The sequence below is a fragment of the Crocodylus porosus genome, unplaced genomic scaffold, assembly GCF_001723895.1.
Source record: "Crocodylus porosus isolate Cpor-Errol unplaced genomic scaffold, CroPor_comp1, whole genome shotgun sequence".
Taxonomy (NCBI): Eukaryota; Metazoa; Chordata; order Crocodylia; family Crocodylidae; genus Crocodylus; species Crocodylus porosus.
Window position 1 is genome coordinate 21854396 of NW_017728909.1, and position 22369 is coordinate 21876764.

At 44.2% G+C, this 22369-nt stretch overlaps 1 protein-coding gene across 2 annotated transcripts in view; it reads left to right on the forward strand.

Moving 5' to 3' along the window:
* The window catches only part of UNC13B (unc-13 homolog B), a 315070-nt gene that overhangs the window by 65328 nt on the left and 227373 nt on the right, over nucleotides 1-22369 (forward strand). Inside the window, exons 4-7 of one of the 2 annotated variants that reach the window (XM_019531900.1) lie at nucleotides 3991-4108; nucleotides 5764-5887; nucleotides 17546-17619; nucleotides 20185-20242. In XM_019531900.1, coding sequence (XP_019387445.1) covers nucleotides 3991-4108; nucleotides 5764-5887; nucleotides 17546-17619; nucleotides 20185-20242 — 374 coding nt within the window. Of the gene's footprint in view, nucleotides 1-3990; nucleotides 4109-5763; nucleotides 5888-17545; nucleotides 17620-20184; nucleotides 20243-22369 lie in introns of those variants that run through there. The other variant, XM_019531901.1, reaches the window with a different exon arrangement.

Consider the following 22369-nt stretch of genomic DNA (forward strand, 5'->3'; position numbering starts at 1 on the left):
AGCTAGTTGGAGTTCAGTTGCAGCCTTGGCTTTCCTGGTTTGCTCCCTGCAGGACCGGACCAGCGCGGAGTTATCCTCCTTGGAGGTGAATCCCGTCCTCCATCCTTTGTAGGCTTTCCTATTTTGTTTCCAAACTAAGCCAAGCAGGAGTTCTCCAAGTCCTCAGTTTTTTCAAACCATCTGTAGGTGAACTATCTTTTGAGACTTCCCAGATCCTAAAGTGCTGGTAGGTTACAGGTTGTTTTGGGTCCTTCCTTGGTGGAGTCAGCAAAAGAACTGTTAGAATAAACTACAAATGTTAAAAGCTGTTCCAGGATTTGTCACTTTGGAGAACTTGGCTCTTTATCTTGGGACAGAAATATGTATTAACTTTGTGCCCCAGCATCCTAACATGTAGGATGGAACTGGTGTGAGCTGTTCCCTGTGTGTGATCTGTCTACAGCATAAGACTTTACCAGTATAACCACACAGACTACATTAAGAAAGATTGGTCAAGGTGTATGTAGCCTGTCTGATCCCCAGGGAATGGAACCCCATCTCCCAGACTGCATGCTCTCACTCCAGCTACCTCCCTTACTGCCTTGTGGTATGGGAGAGCCTGAGTGGATGAACTCAGTTCCCAGCTGGCCAGGAGCTGGGGAGAATATTCAGGTGTCAGTTTTGGGCACCTTCACTTTGGACGAACAGCTTTGCCTTATGCCAGCCCCACTTTTTCTTTGCTTGTGACCACTACCAGTGCTGCTGTCTTTGTGCAGCTGGGAGCTGAGACGGGGCTATTATGCCACTCCATCATTAGTTGCTAGGGACTAGGATCAGCTACCATTCTGCTTTCATCTCGGTGCTGACTGAGCAGCCTTGCCAAGATGTTCCCAGCCTCACCTAGGTGACAGAACAGAGGGTCTGATGTAGGTTTTTAATGAGCATATCCCATGTAGCGTAAAGCAAGAGCATGCACTAGCCACTGTATGCAAGGCTGACGCAAGAGAAAAACCTTCTGTTTGCATACCTGTATTGCTGTTTACCAGCCCAGTGTCTCTAATTTTCTGAAGCTGGATGAAGTGTATTATCAACACTGTATCTGCATGTCCCAAGGGGAGGCTGCCTGCAAAGCTGGCACTTAAACTTTTACTTAAACAAAAGATATAATAAGGGGTAAAAAGCAAAAAATCAAAGGTACTTTCTTGGCTGGTAGATTTAGTCTGAGCTTTTAATAGTTTGTGCTGATGTACAGCTCCTTGTAAATGGCAGAGCAAGTCAGCCTCCGGTAAGCTCGTGCGTGAGATGTTTGAGCTTTGTTTATTTCCCAGACACATTACAGCACTTCCACTTGGGTTGCGGGAAGCATCCTCGAGCTGTGCAGCAGCTTTAAACTACTTGATCTCCTCAACACAGCAGAAACTGTTCTATAACTACAAATGTTTAATACAATTATCAACTAAAACCAAAATCTTCTTATTAGTCCTAAAACAGGCTTTCCAATTTTAAGTTGAAGGTTATAAGAAGAAAACAGTTTCTTTTGGTTTGAGGAGAGAATATTTTTTTGGTCTGTTTTCTGGTTTGAAGCAATTCTTCTTCTAACCAGAAGGTGGAGAAAGGGAGATGTGGATGAAACGTCCACACATCCACGGTGGCAGAAACTTCTCATTAAGATAACTCGTGTATCGGTGCTTCTCCAAATTCTGAGCACACCTGCAGGGAGGGCTTGAATTGGATAAAAACTCTCTGAAGAGGCTCAGATGAGCAGAAGAGCCACCTGTAGCTTGGAAGCCATGATCTGAGCATTCCTGTAGGGAAGCTTTCTTGTTCTTCAGATGCACAAAGGTGCAGCAAACTTTCTCCTTGTGCTGGGAAGCCCTTGACGTAGGACAGAGAGCCTCCCCACAGACGTTCCCGGGTGCAGCTTCCCTCCCAGGAGAGGTGCATGCAACTCTGTACAGGTCGTATGTGAAGCTGTAGGACAGAACAGTTGTCCTTGTATTCCGCTCTAGATGCTAACTTCTCAAGAAGGCAAGGCAAGAAGGTGGTGTGAACCAAGGATGTGAGTTTTTGGGCAGGAAGAAGATTAATTATGAGATTTACTCCTTTATCTACTAGAAGGAGGTTGTAGAAATCTTATCTGTACCACTGATCGCAGAGGTCTTCGCTTGGCTCGGTGGGCAAATATGACACAACTGTCATCACTGCAGTAGCGAGCTATTAACCAAAATGCTGCAGCACCCTGGGGTGCCCTGAGATCCTTTCAGAGGTGTTACAGGGTGCCATGCAGTGTTGACACTGTTAGGTTTACAAGTGATTTGTAAGGTAAACCCAGAGATTTCAAACAGAAATCCATAGTCTTTGAGTTTTTTGCAACAGAAAAACTTCCCTATTTTTCTGTAATCAAAAGAAGAGTGAAAATGAAGAGCTGGCATTTTCCACGGGGGCCTCAAGTCTGTCCAGGCATGCCTCAAGTCTCAAAAGGTTGAGAACCACTGCCGTCCTGGCTGAGAGGCATGTGTCTCCTTGCTTTGAGAGGAATGAATGGAGCCGATTCAGGTATGCTTGGGAGGCTAACTTTAGACATGTTACCCTCTCCTCTATACATGGCTGCTGTTGCCACCAGAATGTCCTGTCACAGGGATGCTGTCAGGTCATAGTCACATTGGCAGGATGCCTGTGGGCTCCCCAGAAGCCTCCTTTTGTTCAGACAGGGGCCTCTGCTGGCAAACAGAAGGGCTTCTCCTGCTGCGGCATGGGTCTGAATGTGGACATGCTTGCTGGACCTCTGCTGGCAGAATTGTATAGTGGAGTCCAGGCCTTTATCCCAGCTCAGGATCCCTTTCTGGCTAGGAACAGACCTTGCATTTGTGCTGAGGGTAAGTTGTGCCTGTGGCTATAAACAGATGTCAGCAAGCGAAGCAAATTGTCTGTGCCAGGATACGTCCAAGCACAGCTGATCTGCTTCACTGGGAGATGCAGATGTGGTGCTGGGCCCCTTTTGCTCCCCGGCTCCAGGGACCCATGCTGTGGGACAACTGCAAGTAGGGGAGCTCTGGGTTCACCGCTTGCAGACACGCTGTCTGGGAATCCACCAGCAGCATTCCCCCCCATTTGTAGAGGCATACCCTGGGTCAGGGCACGGCAGCATGATATATGTGCTGAAGGTATCCCCTGCTGGAGGATTCCCAGGGGCTGCCTCTGCAAACAGGCGGACCTGGGCAGGCACTTTCAGAGCTTCAGGGGCCTGATCCTGCATGCCCAGGAATGGACATTCCTAGGCTAAGCAAGTTTGGGCCCCTGGAGCTCCAGGACCGCCTGCCTGAGGCAGCGGGAGAGTACATGGCTCTGGGTTGCCTGTGCTTTCCTGCCATAAAGCAGCCAGAAGTGTGCTGCACAAAAAGGCACAATTTTGGACTGCTTGTGTCACAGCCATAAATCTCGGGCACCAATTTTGTGGTGCAGCAAGCGACGCAGGCCTCTTTGCTTAGGGACTGGCATGTACACATATCACCCATCCAGTCAGGGCTTTGCAAGTGACTGAATGCACGGTGCTTCCCTGCCATTGATTCAATCCCGGGCAGTCATTCAGATGGACTTTGCTATCCCACGACAAACCATTAAGACTTCATCCTGAGAACCTTTTTGGATTTGTCCTGGCATCATGAATGTGGCTGTCTGAATGATTACGCTTTGTCCTGGGTTATGTAGCCTCTGTGAGCATGGCTTCTGGGTCATGTGGAAGTTACCAGATGGTATCTCAGATTTACCAGACAATGATTTGGATTTCAGCTGGAAGAAATTTTCCAGTCTTGTGTGGAAAAACAGCAGGTGCATAACTTCTTCCAAGTGTGTTATCATTCCCACATTTTTTAATGAATATGGCTGTAACTTAAGGCTATTTTCCCCAGTGGAGTGGTTCATTTGCATGCGAATGGTTGTCCTTCAGAGTAAAAAGTGAAGTTTGAAGCTGCTTCCTAGTTTCTCCTCAAGTTGTCTGTTTTCTTCTTGCAGTGAGATCAACCGGCTGGACCTGGGCCTCATTGTTGAAGTATGGAACAAAGGGCTGATCTGGGACACAATGGTTGGGACTCGGTGGATTCCACTGAAGACCATTCAGCAATCTGACGAGGTGAGCAGGCACTTAGCACTGATCTGGCCTTTCAGATCTCTAGCATGATATTTTTCTCTCCTAACCATGTCAGTCTGCCATGTCAGTCATATAACTACTCTATATTGGAGGCTTCTCTGAGAAGCTGGGGAGAGCATGAGAACCTGTATTCTTGGACTACAAAGACCACTGACAAACAGTGTTGTATCCCTTAGCTCTGTTTGACGGAAGTAAGCATACAAAAATGACTTAATGTCTGGGGAAAAAGGCTCTTTGGGCACCTGTACATGTTGCAAGGTTTAATCCTCATTAAATAAAATAGGTTTATAAAATTTTAATTTGTTTATTTTGGAGTATTGCATCAGTGTTTGCACGCAGTACATTTTTGAATGAATTAAGCCTGGTCCCTAGCTGGCACCTCAGGAGAACTGAATGGTCCCATGCTTCATCCCCCTGCCCAGGGTCCCCCATCTCATGCCCTACCACATCGCTGTGGGAGCAGGGAGCCGGCACATGGCACAAGGAGAGAAGAAAAAAAAAAGTGGTAGCGATTTGAAGGGGTGAACTACAAAAAAGTCAGTGCTGTCTGGTGGACAAGGAGGTTTATTACATGTCTTTGAGTACCTTTGTGTTTGCACACAACAAATCCATGGTCATAACACTTTAATTTGCGGCGAGCCAAACTAAACTGTGTCCGAGGAGTTTTAGTTTCATGCACAAGAGGCTTTTAAAGCATCCAGAAAACCTGCTCGTGCAAACTGTTACACTGTTGCAGTCTAAGAAAGGGCAAAAACATGGCGTGTACAAGTGTCTTGAGAGCCGAATTATAGGCCACTCAAATACTAGCTCCTTATAGTTAAAAGTATTGTGGCCTACCTTGGTGATGTCTAAAAGTCTTTGTAGTAAAGATAGGGTTATTATGACCCTTTTAACAGAGATGCACTAAGTTTTCAGTCCCCAGCTTGAAGACTCAACCACTTAATATTGCTTTTACTATATAGTGGTGGGTACTTAAAGTCTCTTTAAATAAAACTATACAACATAGTTGTGGCGATTTGGAAAATATGGGAATTCATGAACTCTTAACTACTGAAGTCAGAAGTTCTCAAGGCTGGATTGATCCTGCTTATTCTTTTTTATATATCCCATTTTAATGTTTCTGGATATTATTTAAAATGCAGAGATGACTGAGTTAGACCTTATAAAGCAGGAAGCAGGCATTAACTTTGTCAGGCAAATTAAATATCCACAAGGAGATGGGAGGGAAACCAGATCTCTGGCCTTGCAAATTTGGTTCTGGTTAAATTCTCTTAGGAGTCCTGACTGGTTGTTTTGAATACTTCATGTGAACTTCCAGCCAGCAGTGAATAGTTTCACTTCTGTTCCATTTTTAATTTTTAATTTCCTCATTTTGGCCAAGGTCTGGAAATGATCCTGGAGAATCTGTTTATGCAAAGCTCCAGAAATTTATTGGTGATGGGAATAGTGAAGAAAATAACAATGAGCCTCTTTTAGGAGTCAAGGCTTAGTAGATTGTCTTGCTAATCTTATTGCTCCTGTTGGCTTGTCTTGGGACTCGTTTCACTAACATGTCTAATAGAACTCACTACATGAGGATGGCTACCTGCGTGTAGGAACAGGCCCAGAGGGTTTGATATATGGCTTATGATTTGCAGGAGGGCCCTGGGGAGTGGTCTATGCTGGAGGCAGAGGTTGTGATGAAGCATGATGAGATCTGTGGGACCAGAAAACCAACTCTACATAAAATTTTGTTGGACGCAAGATTTGAATTACCTTTTGGTGAGTGTTTTTGCTGAAAGCTACAATGGGAGGGAAAACACTTGATCTCATTAGTCTCTTCCTGAAATACTTCAGTGCAGGTGAAACTGTAGTTATGACTGTTTCCTTGTTAACCCTTCCTTACCTAGATAGTTCATGTAAGAGGGATTGAATAGTTAACCCAAGAGGGACTGAGGGTCTCCGTGCTGTGAATCCTTAGCTTTGCATCTGCTACCGTGAGTAGAAGTGACAGAAGTTTCAGAAGTACGTGACAAGGTATTTCTGAAGCAGGGAATAGTCATTTCAAATCAACTGTCTGCCAGTATTTTTTTTTTTTTTTTCATTCTGAATGTTTCAAAGAATTCAAAGAGAGGTTGCACCTTTTTACCCAAGCAGCAGCCGATCATGTGGGGTCTTCAGGCTTGTTCGTGTTAGGAGGAGAAATTGTCAGTGGAGTCAGATGTTTTGTGGTTTTTTTTTTTTTTGCAGTCCTGTTGACTCGCGGTGAACATACAAAATCCTGTTTGCCAGAACACGGCAGAAATGTAACGAGAGCAGTGTCTTATCTCTGAGTTAGGAACTCCTCTGTTCAGCACTTAATGCCCCAAAACTTAGCTTTTCCTCCTAGCCTTGCTTCCAAATGCTTGCTATGGACCTTACTTTCTGCCTTTTTTCCCCTCTGCTTTTCTGGATCTTTTTGCCTGTTTGGCCCCTGGTACATATTCATTTACAAGTGCAATGGGGTATGATCCCCAGTCCCAACAATCCACACCTGCATGACGGAAGTGATTTTTTTTTTTGGGGGGGGGGGGGCGTTCAGGATCAGATTCTAATTGCATCCTATCTTTTTGCCTGTGGAGGGGGACCCTGAGATCATGATCCTGTCCCCCTCTCCTCCCCTGGAAAGTTGAAAGCTGGGTGCCTGCAGGTCTGGGGTTGGGGCCAAGGCCAACAATTGCCTCTGGTAAGGCACTGAATGGTCTCCAACTAACCCTGGTGCAGTCCCAGGCCAGAGCCAACTCTCGGTTGAAGATTGGTCCCGGCCCCAACCTGCTTAGCTTTCAGTCTTAAGGCACCACACAAATCGGCTATAAAAACATCCTACATCCTACGTGAATGGATTGTGTTGAATGAGCTTATTTTGAGGAACTACCCCAGTAGGAAAGCTGTTACTGTAGACTGACACAGAAAAACTAGCTTAGGAAAGGCTCAGTCACTTAAGTGGCCAAAATATACCTGGGACTTTCACTACCTCCTTCTCAAACCTTTTAGCAGGTCTTGAAGTCTAGGGGCATGGAGCTGCCATTTACATCTTTGGTTAATCAATTCAACTGCTAAGCATTTTTAAACAAATGCATTTGTGTAGAAGCCGATCCTTGCTTTTCTAGTTTTATATATTTCTGCTGCAGCGAGCTCCCTGCTGGTCTGAGCAGCCCCCCTCTTACAGAGTGGTTGCACAGTCTGTGTGGGCTCTTGGGGTGCCTGGCTCTTCAGTGGAATGGCAAATCTGGAAAAAGAGCTGGCCAGGTTAGGCTGAATGTTATTTCATGTCCCTCCCTAGTGTGTAAGCAGGATGTAAGATTTGGCCCCAAGTTTAACAAACGTGTAAATGCTATTTTTGGTTCTGAAAGTCATATCAGAGTCACTTGATTGTGGGCAGATAGCTGGATGGTGCAAAGCAGACTGAACACAGTGTTTTGAAATTTTGCAGTTGGCATTATGCTCTGATTTGGGAATCCCAAGTGAGGGTGATGAGACCTGTCCATCTTCTTCTTCCAGTAGTAGCTTCTCTACGTATGAGACTGGTCCAGAAAGGAGTCTCTCTTTTTCCTGTTAAAACTCATCCAGAGCACTCACTTCTGTCACTTCTGGCAAGAGAAAATATGTTGCTTAAAAAAGACCTGTAACTAGTAGCCCCGTCCATTGATCTTCAAACTGATCATCCTGCTTGTATGTCGTATCCCCTATCCATGCCTCAAGACACAGACGACTTAACACAGGCTTGGTGATCCCTGTTTTGGGGAGTGTGTGGCAGAATGAGGGCACTGCTGCGACGTGGGACCAATTGCATTTAACTTTGCGGGATAAATTAATCTGGTTTCAACAGAACTGTTGGAGACAACAATAGAGAGAGAGACTCAGTTTTCCTTGAAAAAACCATACCCTTCTCTAAGGAATGTGAAGTTAAAAATATGTCAGTTGAGGCTGATCTCTAGTGTTCCCCTCAGGTTAGTCTTGCCATGGGTGACTAGAAAAGGGTGCCAAGGGTGGGAGGTGCGTTTGGTGCGGGGCACAAGTCATTTGTTAGGAGATGGTTAAAACAATCTCTGCTGTGGCATAGCACTGTCTAGTTGTTGTCCAGGCTTTTGGCTTCTGTTTTTCTCCCCGCTCAAGCCCCCATATAGCCAGGAGGAGAGGGAGGACTAAACCAACTCACCACGGCAGTTCCTATGTTTGCAGCTTTTTTTGCAGAGAATAACATGATTCCAAGAAGAGCTCCACATTTCCAAGTGTTATTTAGGAATCAGTGTATTGCATTTCCTTCCCCAGGTGAAGACCTCCTGAATATGATAAAATGGACAAGATGGGTGTGGTATGTGTGTGTGTCCATGTTGGTTTTAGCATGCTTGCTTTCTGAGTGCGATGCAATAGAATTTGAACAAAGCTGTTGGTGAGCAGATTTCCAAGGACAGAAGATGGAGTGTGCTGTGCTTTTGTTGGGCAATGCTTTCTTCCTTTTCCATCACTTCTGCTCCATTCCCCATCAGCTGCATTTTTAGATACTGCACATGAACCAAAGAGGCTTGGCTCCACGCACCCTGCCTAATGCCCGGGTCTTCCTTTCAGTATTATGGAAACGCTACCTTTTGCTTGACACAGAAGGAATGCCCTCTTTCCCCTTCCTCTGTCCCCCAACAAAAGTGTGAGCTGCTAATATACACAAGATGTCTTCCATGGTTCGTCTCCACTCTCTTGAGCTGGCATTCAAACACTTTGCCCTTCCTCCTGTGCAGTGACTTCTGTGCATGCTGTACCATAGCTCCCATGCTTGCTGTGCACATGAAGTAACAGATTTTTGCTTTTGTCCTCTCAGACAGGTGTTGGACTATCTTTGTTCATTTCTATTTTGAGCACTGTTTGTGCACTGTTTTCTGTAGGTTGGCCTATAAGGCCATTGCTGAATTTGCCTAGAAATGGTTTCCTGGCTTGTGAGTGCCCCATTGCCATCTCTGTTGTACCAAAGTCACCCTGGTTGAAATGCTCTGGAGCTTATGCTGCCGCTCAAGTCTGACTCTGCTTTCTTGAAAGCAAATGAAGACGAGCATACACAGTCTGGCACTGACTTGCTCATGGCCACTGTTGGAGAAGGAAAGCTACACCCCCAGTTATCAGCCATTCTGAGACCTGGCAAATTTGTTAGGATCTGGCTCTTCAGGACTATGTTATGCTCTGTGACAACTTTTCCACTGCAAAGGAAAGATGAGCCATACAGCAAGGAAACCATTATGGCTGCATCAAGAGCTCTTTAATGAGCTGCAAATAATAATAAGAAAAAAGGTATTAAAAACCAGACCAAGAGAAAATGAATAAAGATGAGTATAAAGGAAAAGCACAAGCAGGGAGAGAGAATCAGAAAGGCTAAGGTGTAAAATAAGTTTCAATTATAAGGGGCATAAAAGGCAACATAGAAAGGTTCTAGGAATATGTTAGAAGTAAGAGGAAGATGAAAGAAAGTGTAGTTTATTGCGAAATGGGAAAAGAGAACAAATAATGGATAATGCAGAGGAGGCTGAAATATTTAATGTTTCCTTTGCATGAAAAAATCTAATTGTGACCAAATCCTTGCATCCATTTTTAACAAAGAGAAAATGGCAAGCCAAAGTATGGGGACAAAAATGGGTAAAAGAGATCTGTAAAAGTTTTAAATATGTTTAAGTTCCTAGAGAACATAAGGAATAACCAGAGTAATTGCTGAATGGTTGGTGCTTATTCTAGAGGACGGGGTGATTCCCAAGAGAGAGTCTGGAAGAAATCATTAAACAATCACTTTGGGGGTTTCTAGTAATTTATCTTAAGTGACCTTGGTATGCTGTTCCTGACAAACTCATTATATTTTCTTCTTATGGGGCAACTGGCCTAGTGCATAAGGGGAAGGAGATGTGAGATATTGTGATTTTTAATAAGGCTTTTGCCACTGCACCAGATGGTCTCATAAGCAAGCTAAGGAAATGAGGCTGATAACTAATCATCACATGGTACATGTAGAAGTGGTTGAAAATGATAGTCAAAGAGTAGAGAGAGGTAGTTAGCTGTGTTAGTCTGAAGTCAGGGTAGAGAGATGTACCTTTTTATAGACCAACTAAATAAGACCAATTAAACAAGCTTGTGCTCTGTTTACACACACACTCTCACACACTCGGAGTAGCCATTGATGGTTTGCAATCAGATTGGGAAAGCATTTCAAATGGGATCCTGTAGGGGTTTGTTCTAGTCTATATTTGCATGGTAAAACAGCAAGTACGTTTGGATAACTCGCTGATGGCACCAACTTGGCATGGCTTGCAAGTCTTCTGGACGACAGGCTCAGAACTCAAAATGGTCTTGACATTTGTGACCAAGCCTAAGTCATCTGCACAGAAGTCAAATTCAGATGCAAAGTGCTGTACTTATGAGAAATTTTAAATGCAAATTAAAAGTCCAAACATCAATTAATTGACAAGGCAGAAGGATTGCAGAAGAGTATCTGGAGGTTAAAATTTGAGTCATGGTGATGTGGTAGGAAAAGGTGTTGAGTCTCATCCTAGGATATGTAACAGAAGGGTTTATATGTAGACATGGGAGGTAATTTTATTTTGCCGGCTGGAGAGTCCTTGGCTGGAGTATTGTTTAATCCTGGCCCACAAGCTTTCAAAAAGAGCAATGGGAAAGTTGAGCAGAGCAACAGGAGCGATAGTGTTAGGAAACGTGACATGAGGAAAGGTCGAAGAAATCCAATTTCATGGGAAGAGCAGCCGGGGGGAAAGAGGGACACCATAAGCCTTTATGACATAAATGTTTGATGGAGCATAGTGATCGCTTGCTCTCCATGGCCATGGCATGAGACCTGGCATGAGGAGGTAGGCAAGTGCAATTTGCAGAAGGGAAGGTTTAATTTGCATATGGGTGGAAAAAAACTTTTGAACTATTAGAAATGAGACTTCTCTGGGAATATTTTTTCACTGGACCAACTGCAGAGTTGACGGATATTAGACAAGCTTTTTGGCACAGTGTCCTACCTTAGGCCTGGGAAAGCACAAATGTAGCTTCAGCTAAATACCAGGTAGAACAATTACTCTCATTTTAATCCTATTCTGTTAATGAAAGTGAGCACTTCCCAGGAAGTGGGGAATGAAGCTGTGGAGCAAGGAGAAGTTATCAGAAATAGTTAAGAAACACTTACTTGACATATGTCTAGGTATGTAAAAGTGTATGGTCCTTCAAAAAGGAAGCGGGTGTTTAACTTTGTAGCAAAGGAGAGTAGCTTAAGGGATAATGAGCTAAAAAACTAAAATCTAAAAACCGCCTTTACCCAGCAAGGTGAAAGATTTATACACAGTGAAGAGAAACCCAGCAAGGACACTCCACTGAAGAGACTATCTTTGAACAAGCCCCTGAGTGCCCTGCACAAGTCTCCTGCAGAACTAAAGGAAGATTCCCACTGACTGCAGACCCGCTATGCTCTAAAATGAGCTCTCAAAGAAAATACAGCTATAAAGCAGAAGGAAAAAAAAAGAAGTCCTAACATTTGTTTTAAAAAGGGTAGGATTTGTCCCTTAGAGTTCCTTGTTTGGTATATAATTTGATAATAAACCAGTGGATTATTTTTTCAATATTTTAAGATTTCTTACTTGGTTTCAGCCCACTATTAAAGGAACTGCTGTCATCAGTTCAGATCAGAAATGATTAAAAAAAATAAAACTAATTCCATTCTAGATCAAATCAGCACTCAATGTCCCTGACTCGGGCAAAAATGGAGAAGCGATTCATTAGTTTCATAAATAGGCTGACATATTTTTACAAAGTGCCAGTATGCAAACCAGGCTCCCCCTCCCCCTGCACCACCAGAACTAATTTTACCTAAAGTATTCTGTACATTAATGGATGCAACTCCCTCTGCAGATTGTAGATGGAAATGAACAAGATGAAAGTCTCTTCTCTCTTGCTCCTTATTTACCACACAGTGATAATTGTTGCAAATAAGTCTCATGGGCATTCAGAGCTTCTACTTACCTGGGCAGCTAGTTCAGCTGTGGCACATTAGGTGACTCACTCTGATGGCCATGCTATTTCTGATAAATGCATTCATATTTTACCAGGGCAGATTAGTTCATGCCCCTCAGACCTAATTATATCGGAGTGCAGTTTTTTCACTCTGAGTACACCAAAGACTACAGTCACAGAGACGCAGTTCCATTCTTTCCACCCCCCCCCCCCGTTATATATGCAGTATGTTACAAAGGAATCAAGTTGGCTGGAGTTGCAAGCACTTTGCAGGGAACAACTAGGATCAAGAGTGACCTAGATAGCCTGGAAGAATGGTTTGCAATCATGAAGTTTAACAGAGACCAGTGTAAAGTTCTGCACGTCACAGAATAATGGCATGCACAAATATAGACTGGGGAATGAGCGGCTAGGCTGCAGGAAAGAACTTGGGTGTTACAGTACACCATTGTAAGCTGAATATGAGCCAATGGTGTGCCCTAGCTGGAAGGAAAAAAAAAAAAAAGCTAGCAGCATAATGGCTTGTATGAAGAAGTGTTGCTTGCAAATCAAAGGAAGTGATTCTTCTGCCCTATTCACAGAATCATAGAAAATGAGGGTTGAAGTGACCTCAGGAGGTCACATCTAGTCCAGCTCCCTGCTCCAAGCAGCCCCAGCCCCAGCCCCAGCTCCAGCTCCAGCCACATCATCCCAGGCAAGGCTTTGTCAAGCTGGGCCTTAAAAACCTCCAAGGATGGAGAGTCCACCGCCTTTCTAGGTAACCCATCCCAGTGCCTCACCACCCTCCCTCCTAGTGAGAGAGTTGTTCCTAATATCCAACCTAAATGTTAGCACTGTTAAGGTCTCACCTGGAGTCCTGGGTTCAGTGCTGGGTCCTGCACTTCAAGAAGGAAGTGGATAATTGGAGTCCAATGCAGAGAAACCAAAATGATTAAGGGCCTGTGAGGCAAGAGCAGTGACAAAAGACTGAAAGGGTGGGGGTTATTTAGTCTGAAGAAGAGAAGACTTGGGGAGGAGGGGGAGGCAGGAAATTTGATAAGTCTTTAACTTCCTGAAGGGCAATTATAGAGAGGATGGAGATGGGTTTTTTCTCTGTGGCCATAGGAAACAGAACCAGGAGCAAAGACCTCAAGCTGCAGCAGGGGAAATGAAATAATGCAGTTGGAGATGAGGAGGGACTTTCTGACTAGGATGGTGGCCAAGCATTAGAACAGGCTGGCTGCCTAGAGAAGTTGTGAATCTCCATCCTTTAAAATTAAGGGCAGATTGCACAGACACTTATCTGGGGTGGTTTATAGATTTCGTAGACATTAGGGGCTAGAAGGGACTTCATGAGATCATTGGGTTCAGCCCCTCCTCCATACGTGGTAAGTCAGGTGGGATCAAGTGACCCCAGCAAGAAATAAATCCAGCTGTTTTCTGAAGGAGTCCAGAGTAGATGCTTGCACTACTTCTGGGCAGGGTTTGCTCCAGACCCTGGACACATGCACCGTAAAGAACGTTTTTTTCTAAATCAGCCTTCCTGGAGTTTATGGCCAATAGACCTTGTTATCCCTTGGGGAGCTCTGGTGACCAGCTGTTTTCCCAGGTCCTGATGTACCCCTCTTATGAAGCTGTAGTCTGCCACCAAGTTCCCCCTGAGCCTTCTCTTCTCCAGACTGAAGAGTCAGGTCCCTCAGCCTCTCCTTGTACAGCCTGCCCTCCAGGCCTTGGATCATGAGAGTGGCTCTCCTCTGGACTCTCTCAAGCTTCTTCACATCCCTCCTGAATTGTGGAGCCGAATACTGGATGCAGTACTCCAGCTGTGGTCTCACCAGGGCCGAGTAAAGCAGGAGGATGACTTCCCTGGTTTTGCTTGAAATGCATCGCTAGATGCACATCAGAGTTGGGTTTTCTTTCCCTGCCATCGTGTCACATTGGTGGCTCATATTCATCTTGTGGTCAGTCAAGACCCCCACGTCCCTTTCGGCCGTGGTGCTAGCGAGCGTAGCACTGCCAAGCCTGTAAGTATGCTGAGGGTTCTTCCTACTGAGGTGCAGCACCTTGTACTTCTCTGCATTGAAGGCCATCCTGCTTTGGTTGGCACACCTTGAGAGTACATCCATGTCAACTTGTATTCTCAGCCTGTCCTGCAGCGTGACGGCCCTCCCCCATTGTTTGGTATTGTCCGCGAACTTGGCCAGTTCACATCTGACTCCCAAATCTAGATCATTGATGGAAATGTTAAGGAGTGCTGGCCTGAGTCCTGAGGGACTCCACTGGTAACCCTGAGCTACATTGATTTGCTCCCTTCAGCTAGTGCTCTTTGGCTTCAACCCTGTAGCCAGTTACTTAGCCATCAGACCGTTTGATGATCAAGGTCACAGTTCCCCAGCTTAGCCATGAGAACAACATGGGGAGTTAGGTCAAAGGCCTTCTTGAAGTCCAGATAAATGATGTCCACATCATCTCCCTTGTCCAGGGCACATGTTACCAGGACCCTAGGCCTGGGCACGCCTCCCCTGGGTCCTATGAGAGTCCTGGTGGGGGGGTGTGACCAGGTCCCTCCTCAGGAAAATGGAGGCAGAGAAATTGTTAAATAGGTTAGCTTTGCTGTCTGGTGCAATGACCAGATTTCCTAGCGTGTCTTGCAGAGACCCCATGTTATCTGGTACCTTCTTTTTACCCCCTTTGTATTTAAAAAAAGGATTTCTTGTTGTCCTTGATCCGGGTAGCTAGTCCTAGTTCCATTTCTGCCTTGGCCTTCCTGACCACCCCCCTGCATCCCCGAGCAACCGAGGTCTAGTCCTCCCTGGTGATGGCCTCTCCCTTCCATTGGGTGTACACCTTCCTTTTAGCCAGGAGACATTCCCATATGCTTTCGGTGAGCCATGGGGGCTTTTGCGCCCTCTTGCCCCCTTTGATCTGTGTTGTGATTACCTCCCTTTGGGCTTGGAGGATTGTCTCCTTAAGGAACAGCCGCTCTTCTTGGACACCCGACTCCTCTCCCCTCTGGGACCTCAGTGCCTCCCCAATTATTCTCCTTACCTCATTGAAGTCCACCCTCCTGAAATCTCGGGCTGCTGCCTTGCTGCAGGCCTTTGCCACCCTGTGCTGGATGGTGAATCCCAGCAGGTGATGATCGCTGTCGCCCAGGGGTCGAGTAGCCGCAGACCCCTCACCGGGTCATTGCCCGTAGTCAGGACTAGATCATGAACTGGATCTTGTGAGGTCCCTCCCAGCCCTATGTTTCTGTGATCCTATACTGGAGAATTCTCGCTTGTCTCGGGTCTGAGTCACAGATCATATAATCGAATTCTTACATGCTTGAGCATTCAAGCAAGTGATGCCCTCCTGGAAGTCACTTCCCTCCAGCCAGATTTTATTTAAATGCTAGTCCAAATGCCTGTGGAAGTAATTTAGGAAACTGAACTTATTCAGGATAAGAAGCCTTGACTGGCTTTATGGAATTTCTAGCCTTGTGGAAGGCACACTGATGTCTTGCCTTGTGACAGGAACATGTCTTCTAAACAGATTTTGACAAGAGGGCAGCAATGCAGCAAATATCCAAAGGAGCAGCTACCTTTCATATGTATTTATTATGACTAGAGAACAGTAATACTTATTGACATGTTTCCCAAGGAAGAGGAAGCAGGCCCTGGTACTCCCACATAATGCAGAATGCATGAGAATGTCCTGGGAGACGGGATGAAAAGCCTTGCTAAAGTTGAGGTATGTCACCTACTGCTCTCACCCTATCTCCAAAGCCTGTCACTGCTGTGGAAGCAGGAAATCAAGTTTGTTAAACATACCTTGTATCTGATAAAAAAAAATGTTACCTGTTCCTTATTACCTTATCTTCTAGGTGTCCTGATATGCTCCAGTATCTTTTTGGGTATGGCTTGTCTGTAATTACTTGGTTTCCCTTTTTTTCTTGTTTTTAAGAGAGAGCCATTGTTGTTGCCCTTTTCTGGTCTTCTGAGACCTCAGCTGACCTTCACAAGTTCCCAACAATAATAGCTGATGGCTCTGCAATTCCTTCAGGCAATTTCTTGAGTCCTTTCTAAGTTGACTCTCATCTGGTCCCACTTGAAAATGTCTGCTGACACTGGATTTATGACCTAGATACCTTGTTCCAGGTAGACTCAAACCCTCATACCAACCATAATCTCTCCATTCAATAACAGGAAAATGTTATTGATACACAGTGATAGCAGATAAGAACCATGCAGGCAAGACTAACAAAATAACCTCCCCAACTATACCTACCAGGCCTAGAGCTGTCACAGTGGGAAGGTACATCTGGCCAATATGTGGGCTTCACCCTGTGGTTCTTTCTCGAATATCAGATATCAGCACCCTGGAGGCTGAAGGCCAAGCCCCCTCCCCCCACCAGTGGGGTGGGTGAGATGGGCTGGTGGTGTGCCCTTTGTCTATAGTGCTTTGGGTTCCCCCATTGAGGACCCTTTGCTGCTCTGAAATCCCTCCTTTTATATCCTTTGTCCCTTCTGATGACCCTTTATCTCTGGGCATCATTGATTGGTCTCCCTGTGGTTGTCATACTGTCCATGTTCTGTTCTGTCAGCATGTGCTTTTTTTCCAACAAGCCCATCACGTGCACATCTTAATTCGGGAATTTCTGGTCTCTTAATTTGGTCCGTCCACCAAAACCAAAAAGCCCAAGGGCTCTGCAGTTGGGCACTGACCTGGTATCAGTGCTGCAGAGTCCCTTGTACTGTTTGGGTATGCTGTTCATGTTATGAAACAGCGTGGTACACATCTTCAGTTACCCAGCCTGTGTGTCTGCTGGCTTCAGACTCTGATCCTTGAAGGAAACTTTGTTACAAACAGGCTTTTAGAAACCAGTTAACCTCTGCTGTTGCCCTGGACCATTATTCTAATAAAATATCTACTTTACCTACAAGCCAATTCCCAAAAGCAAACCTCTAAATGTTATTTTCTAGTCATCAACATCTGAAGATGTTCTCTTGAAAATGGAGAGTTCAAGTCACTATTTTCTGTAAGTTGTACTGCTAGAGGAGAGGCCCTTGATTTCCTCGGGTTGTGTTACCAAGTGTATAGTTTGTTCACGATTTTTAATGTCCTTTCTAGACTACTTGAGCTCAATACAAACTGGGTCAAATTCTCCTTCTCTTCTCTGGTCTGTGTGTTTGGTTAAATAGCTATGAACTAGAAGTAATGTTCCCCTTTCAGGCAAGCTGGGTCTGCTGTTCAGAACTTTAGTTTTACATTTGATTCTGGTATCAAGCATTCGCTGAGTCTTTCAAATTTAAATTCTGCCTGGCTTTGTGGTGTGCTCTAAAATTGTTCTTTTGGTCTGTTGTCACTGCTAAAGTTTGTAATTAATAGTAACTAATCTCCAAGTCTTGCTTATAACTAAATCAATGCCAGTAAGTCATGCCTTTGCTGTTCTTATAGATATCCCTGAGGAGGAAGCGAGATACTGGACCAAAAAATTAGAACAGATTAATTCCATGGGAGATCACGATGAGGTAAGTATTGTACTTGAAAGATGTTGATCGCTGAAGTAGGAGTCTAACCTAAAATTTCCCAGAACATAATATAGTGCTACTCTGAATGTCTATAACAAGTAATTTTAGGTAAAAATTTCCTTCAATATTCATTGCACTATCCTTCTGAACTGTTCCCTTTAATTTTGTGTAGTTAATGCTAACAAAAGCAAGAAGCTTTTCATCTGTTAGATGCATTGGAGTGTGACAATTCTGAACGGAGATTCTTTTTTGCGTGCCTAAATTTTAAATTAAAGACGCATCACTGCTTGCTTGTCGTCAGAGCGAGGCAGCTCCTGCCAGCAGGGCTTTGTTAGGTTCTGTTTATATAAATCCTGAAAGAAGTATTTTCAGTTTCTTAGCTTGTGTGAAATGCAGAGTGAGGAGACTTTGGCCGGTTGTTCTGGAGCTAAGGGAGTTTATTGGATCATGGTTTTAGTGGCTCGTTATAATTTCATTTATAAAATTCTCAAATTCTTCTGCTTTCCTGTTTTGTCTGGTAGTGGGGAGGGGAAAGCCCCTTGTTTTGGATTTGAGTACAAGGTGGGGGCAGGTGGGGACAGGCAGCTGCTGTGGTATTGGTTGCAGTCGTGGCAAGTGGCAATGTGGGGGTCAAGGTCAGGCTGCCTGGCCACCAGGGTGCGGGTTAGGATGAGGCACAGGGTCCGGGTTAGGGTGAGGCACAGGGTCAAGGTCAGGCTGCCTGACTCCCCTGCCACTGCTATCCTCATGACAGTGTTAGCAGTGGGGAAGAGGACCCTCCAACACCTAAATTATGTGCATGGAAAATTAAGAAACTTATACATTGTTTATATATAGAATCTAATTATTGGTGGGGGGAGGCGGGGCTTGTCTTAAATTTGATGTAGTCTTGCATTTGGGTTAAAATATGGTACCTTCACTGAGTTTTGAAATGAAGTCAGTCTGTCTGGCTCCCTGAAGGTGATAGTCATGTTCTTAGGTGAAGGCTTGCATTTCTTGCCCTTTAAACTTTGTAACCTAAGCCAAGGGAGTGTGAACACAGTCTTAACCACAAGCATAACAAAGCCTCTTTCTCCACCAGGATAGCATTGGTTTTAAGTACTGCTTATGGCATGAGAAGGGTTTTAAGTGTTGGAGCAACATGTACCTCTAACAGAGTAATTCTCAATCAGGGTGCTGCAGCAATCTTTTTAAGGATGTTGTAGGGTGCTACACAGTGTTAGCACAAGGGCAAACCCAGAGATTTCAAATAGGGATTCATAGTTTAAATCATTCTGACCTGTTGGGATCTTTCTGGTTTTTTTGCAACAGAAGAATCTCTCTATTTTTTTATGGTCAAAAATCAAGACTGTTCTGAGGGGTGCTTTGAGTCTAAAATATTTGAGACCTGCTGCTCTAACTCATCCTGTGAATTGTCAGTCATTCACCTTGCAGATGGACAAAGCCAAGGCAAATGTTTGTATCGGGAGCTGTTTGACCCAGTCACAGAGCAGTATTTACCTGGAGAAAAATGGCTCGAGTTGCAGCCTCTTCTGACTTCAGGCAACATTTCCTGCAAAAGCTTTTGATTCTCTTTAGTATCTGTGAATCAGGTGGAAGTCAAACCGTGCCACTTGACTTGTCCGTGGTAGTGCTGGGATGAGCACCTGCTTCTGGATGTAGGTCCAAAGCTGTGGGCTTCAGTCCTAGATTTCTGGTGCCAGATGCTAATGTAGTGTGTGGGTGTCCTTTGGTGCTTCGTCCTCACAATTGCTTCCTGGTGCAAGAGCAGCCATGAATTCAGAAGAAACTGTCCGGGTCTTCTAGATGTCTTGCTCACTCATCCAGTGGGATGATAATCTCTGTTCTTTTGCTACTCAGTCAAAAGTGTCCTGTGTGTTCGGTGCCCCACTGCACTCTGAATTAACTGAAGCATCAAGGTTTCAAAGTTTGCATCTCCTGTACTGCTGAGGGTTGTGGTTTGGTATCATTTTGTCTGGTAGGATTAGTTCTTTTTCTTCTATCTCAAGCCTTGAACAGACCCTGGGGCAGTCTGGTACAGTCGAGAGAAGGATGTCAAAATAAAACTCACTTTCTCTGAGAAGTACTGCTGCAGTGTGCAGGCCAACACTTTAACCCTGGGCTTGGCACTGAAATTCATACTCAAATCCATATTCAGGACCTTTTTAAATGGCTTTATTTTGAGGGTGTTGCATGCACCCACACTCCACTGAAGCCATTGGGAGCTGCTGGTTCTGAGGACCTCTGAATATCAAACCTCTTATGATTCGGGCAACTAATTTTAGGCCCCAAGGTTTGAAAATATTTGTGTTTTGAACTTTGAAAGTGGATCAGACTTTATCCAGGCCAGGTGTGCAGCAATTAATAGTTATACTGGCATACAACAAAGTGAGATTTTTTTGGGGGGGAGGGTCCTTTTTTGGGAGCTATTAACTTCTGCTTTGAAAAAAAATGACACCTGTAAATACTGCCAAAGTGTAGGCTTGTTGCCACATTTTGGAAATTCTGTTTCATGAAGTTGTGTTCAAGTCTCATTAGTGTGTGCTTTTTTTTGTGTTCCCACAGTATTCCTTTACGGAAGAAGTCCAGAAGAAACCATTGCCCTCTGCTGCCTCCCAGTGTTGTAAGTAGGATTTTCTCTCAATTAGGGCTCTTTTAGTTCTCATCTCCCTCTTGAGTTAACCCTGGCGGGTGCATCTGGACAGTTTTTTTTCCCCTGTTAGTGCTGCAATTAAGAAAAGGCAGCCTGGGTGCAGAGGGTAACAGTTGGGTTTGATTCAAACCTAGCAATCTTTGTAAGCTGAGAACTCAAAACATGGACTTGTTTCCTAGAGAGCTCTCTCTATGGTTTAAGCTTTATGAGATTGAAGAGTGAGGTCTGATGCAGCCTCTAATCCATCCCCGTTACCAGTGCATTAGGTATGTAAGGTCCCAATGACCTTATGTCAAGACTTACGCAGTACCTGTGAGTCCTGGGAAAATTGGAGGCTGTATGGAGCACATTTCAGCCTTTGCTCTGGGTCTTCATCTGTGTATATAGCTCAGTCGGACAGTTAATAGTGACTTTTATGGCTTTTAAATGGTCTTTTTAAAAAGAGAACATCTGGAGCCCAAAGTTGCCATATGCCTGTTATATTGTAGCCAACTTTTGTGTGTCATTCCGAGCGTTTTATTTATTCTCAACAATATTTTTAACGCAGATGCAGAAAAAGTCGTTCAGTGATATTCAGCTTGTGCCTTAACTTGTTGTTTTTCACTTGCCTTTACATTTTATAAAAGATTGGATGAGAAAAAGTTGAACTTGCCATGTATATTAATGGTTTGCAAAATGTTGCAGTAAAAACCATGTTTAAAAACATAGAAGGGAGGGGCTGTTGTCTGCAGTATTTATGTTGTGAGGTGACAGCTGAGTGACGCATCCTCCTATGGTCTCACCTGTTTTTTTTGGCAGCAGCATAATCATATTGAAGCTGCAAAATTTGAACAAATCTGTTGTTCTCAGCTTTTAAAATGCTATGATGAGTGTTATACCTTTTATAGGTCATTTATGTATTAGGCTGATTATAGGATCGCTACAAAGCTGTTAACATCAGGAAATGATAATTGCTATTTACCTTTTTTTGGACAGGAGAATTATCTGTGTGTGGCTTAATCATTTTACCTTTCACATCTTTGGGAGACTTTGAACACTGAGCAGTTAGTCAGCTTTTCCCAGTTACTGAGGCTTCTGGGGGAATATACAGAAATGTTCCAGCAGCGGTGCCCAGAATATTACCAAGTGCACCTCTTTTAGAAATGAAACCAATTCCGAGGCATACAAGCAGGAAAACACTTCTGAAAATGGCTGCAGAGATGGAAGGGGGCAATTAAAATGTAAAACCAACAGAACAGACATTGGAGGAATTAAAATATTTGTCTTATGCTAGGGTGACTCAGCCACAGGGTTCCAAACTTCAAAGGATCAAAGAGGAGCAGTACAAGTGTAAATGGCTGAAGGATAAATGTTCTTCCAGTTCTTTGATATGACTTTTCTGGCTGCACAGAGTGAGCAATAAAGACGTTTCATGGTGGTTGTGAAAGGCTCATTTTTTAGAGTTCCTTGTAGATCTCTCAATGTGCGAGTGAATGTGGAGGAATATTGTCTGTACAGGAAATAGCAGCACCCGTTTCTACAGCATTGTGTCCCCAAATCTTAAAGGCCTAAGGGCAAGCAGCCCCTGCTTGTTGTAAACTCCGGTTGTGTAAATCAAAATTATAAGAAATGGAAGTGAAAGAGTTCTTCCTGGCACTCCTGCTAGCAACTCTAGAAACCCCTCCTTTTGCTAGATAGTGGCTTTATTTTGTGTGACAGTTCATGTGAGGGCTTGATGTTAGGTTGCAAATTGTTTTCCATCTTTTTAAACAGAAAAATAAGCTGAGTTATGTAAAATGTAGTTTTTCCTTTTCCCCTTGAAATGATGGTGTCTGGTTGCCTACTGGCCATCTTGCAGCATCAAAGGAAATGTGTGCTAACAATCTCCAAAGGTCAAATGGTTTTATATTGCATGAGTATTAATTTGATTTGTTTTGGTCATAAAAAGGATTCGTTAGAAATGTGGCGATTTTATAGATTTGATTACAGCAAGTGGCTACTCTTTCTGAACTAACAGTAAATTTTCTGTGGCATCCCCATGTACTCTGGCACCCGCAAGTACTCGGCTTCTGAAAATCAGGCTAATTATGTGGCTAAGTATTGGAATGAAGCAGTAAG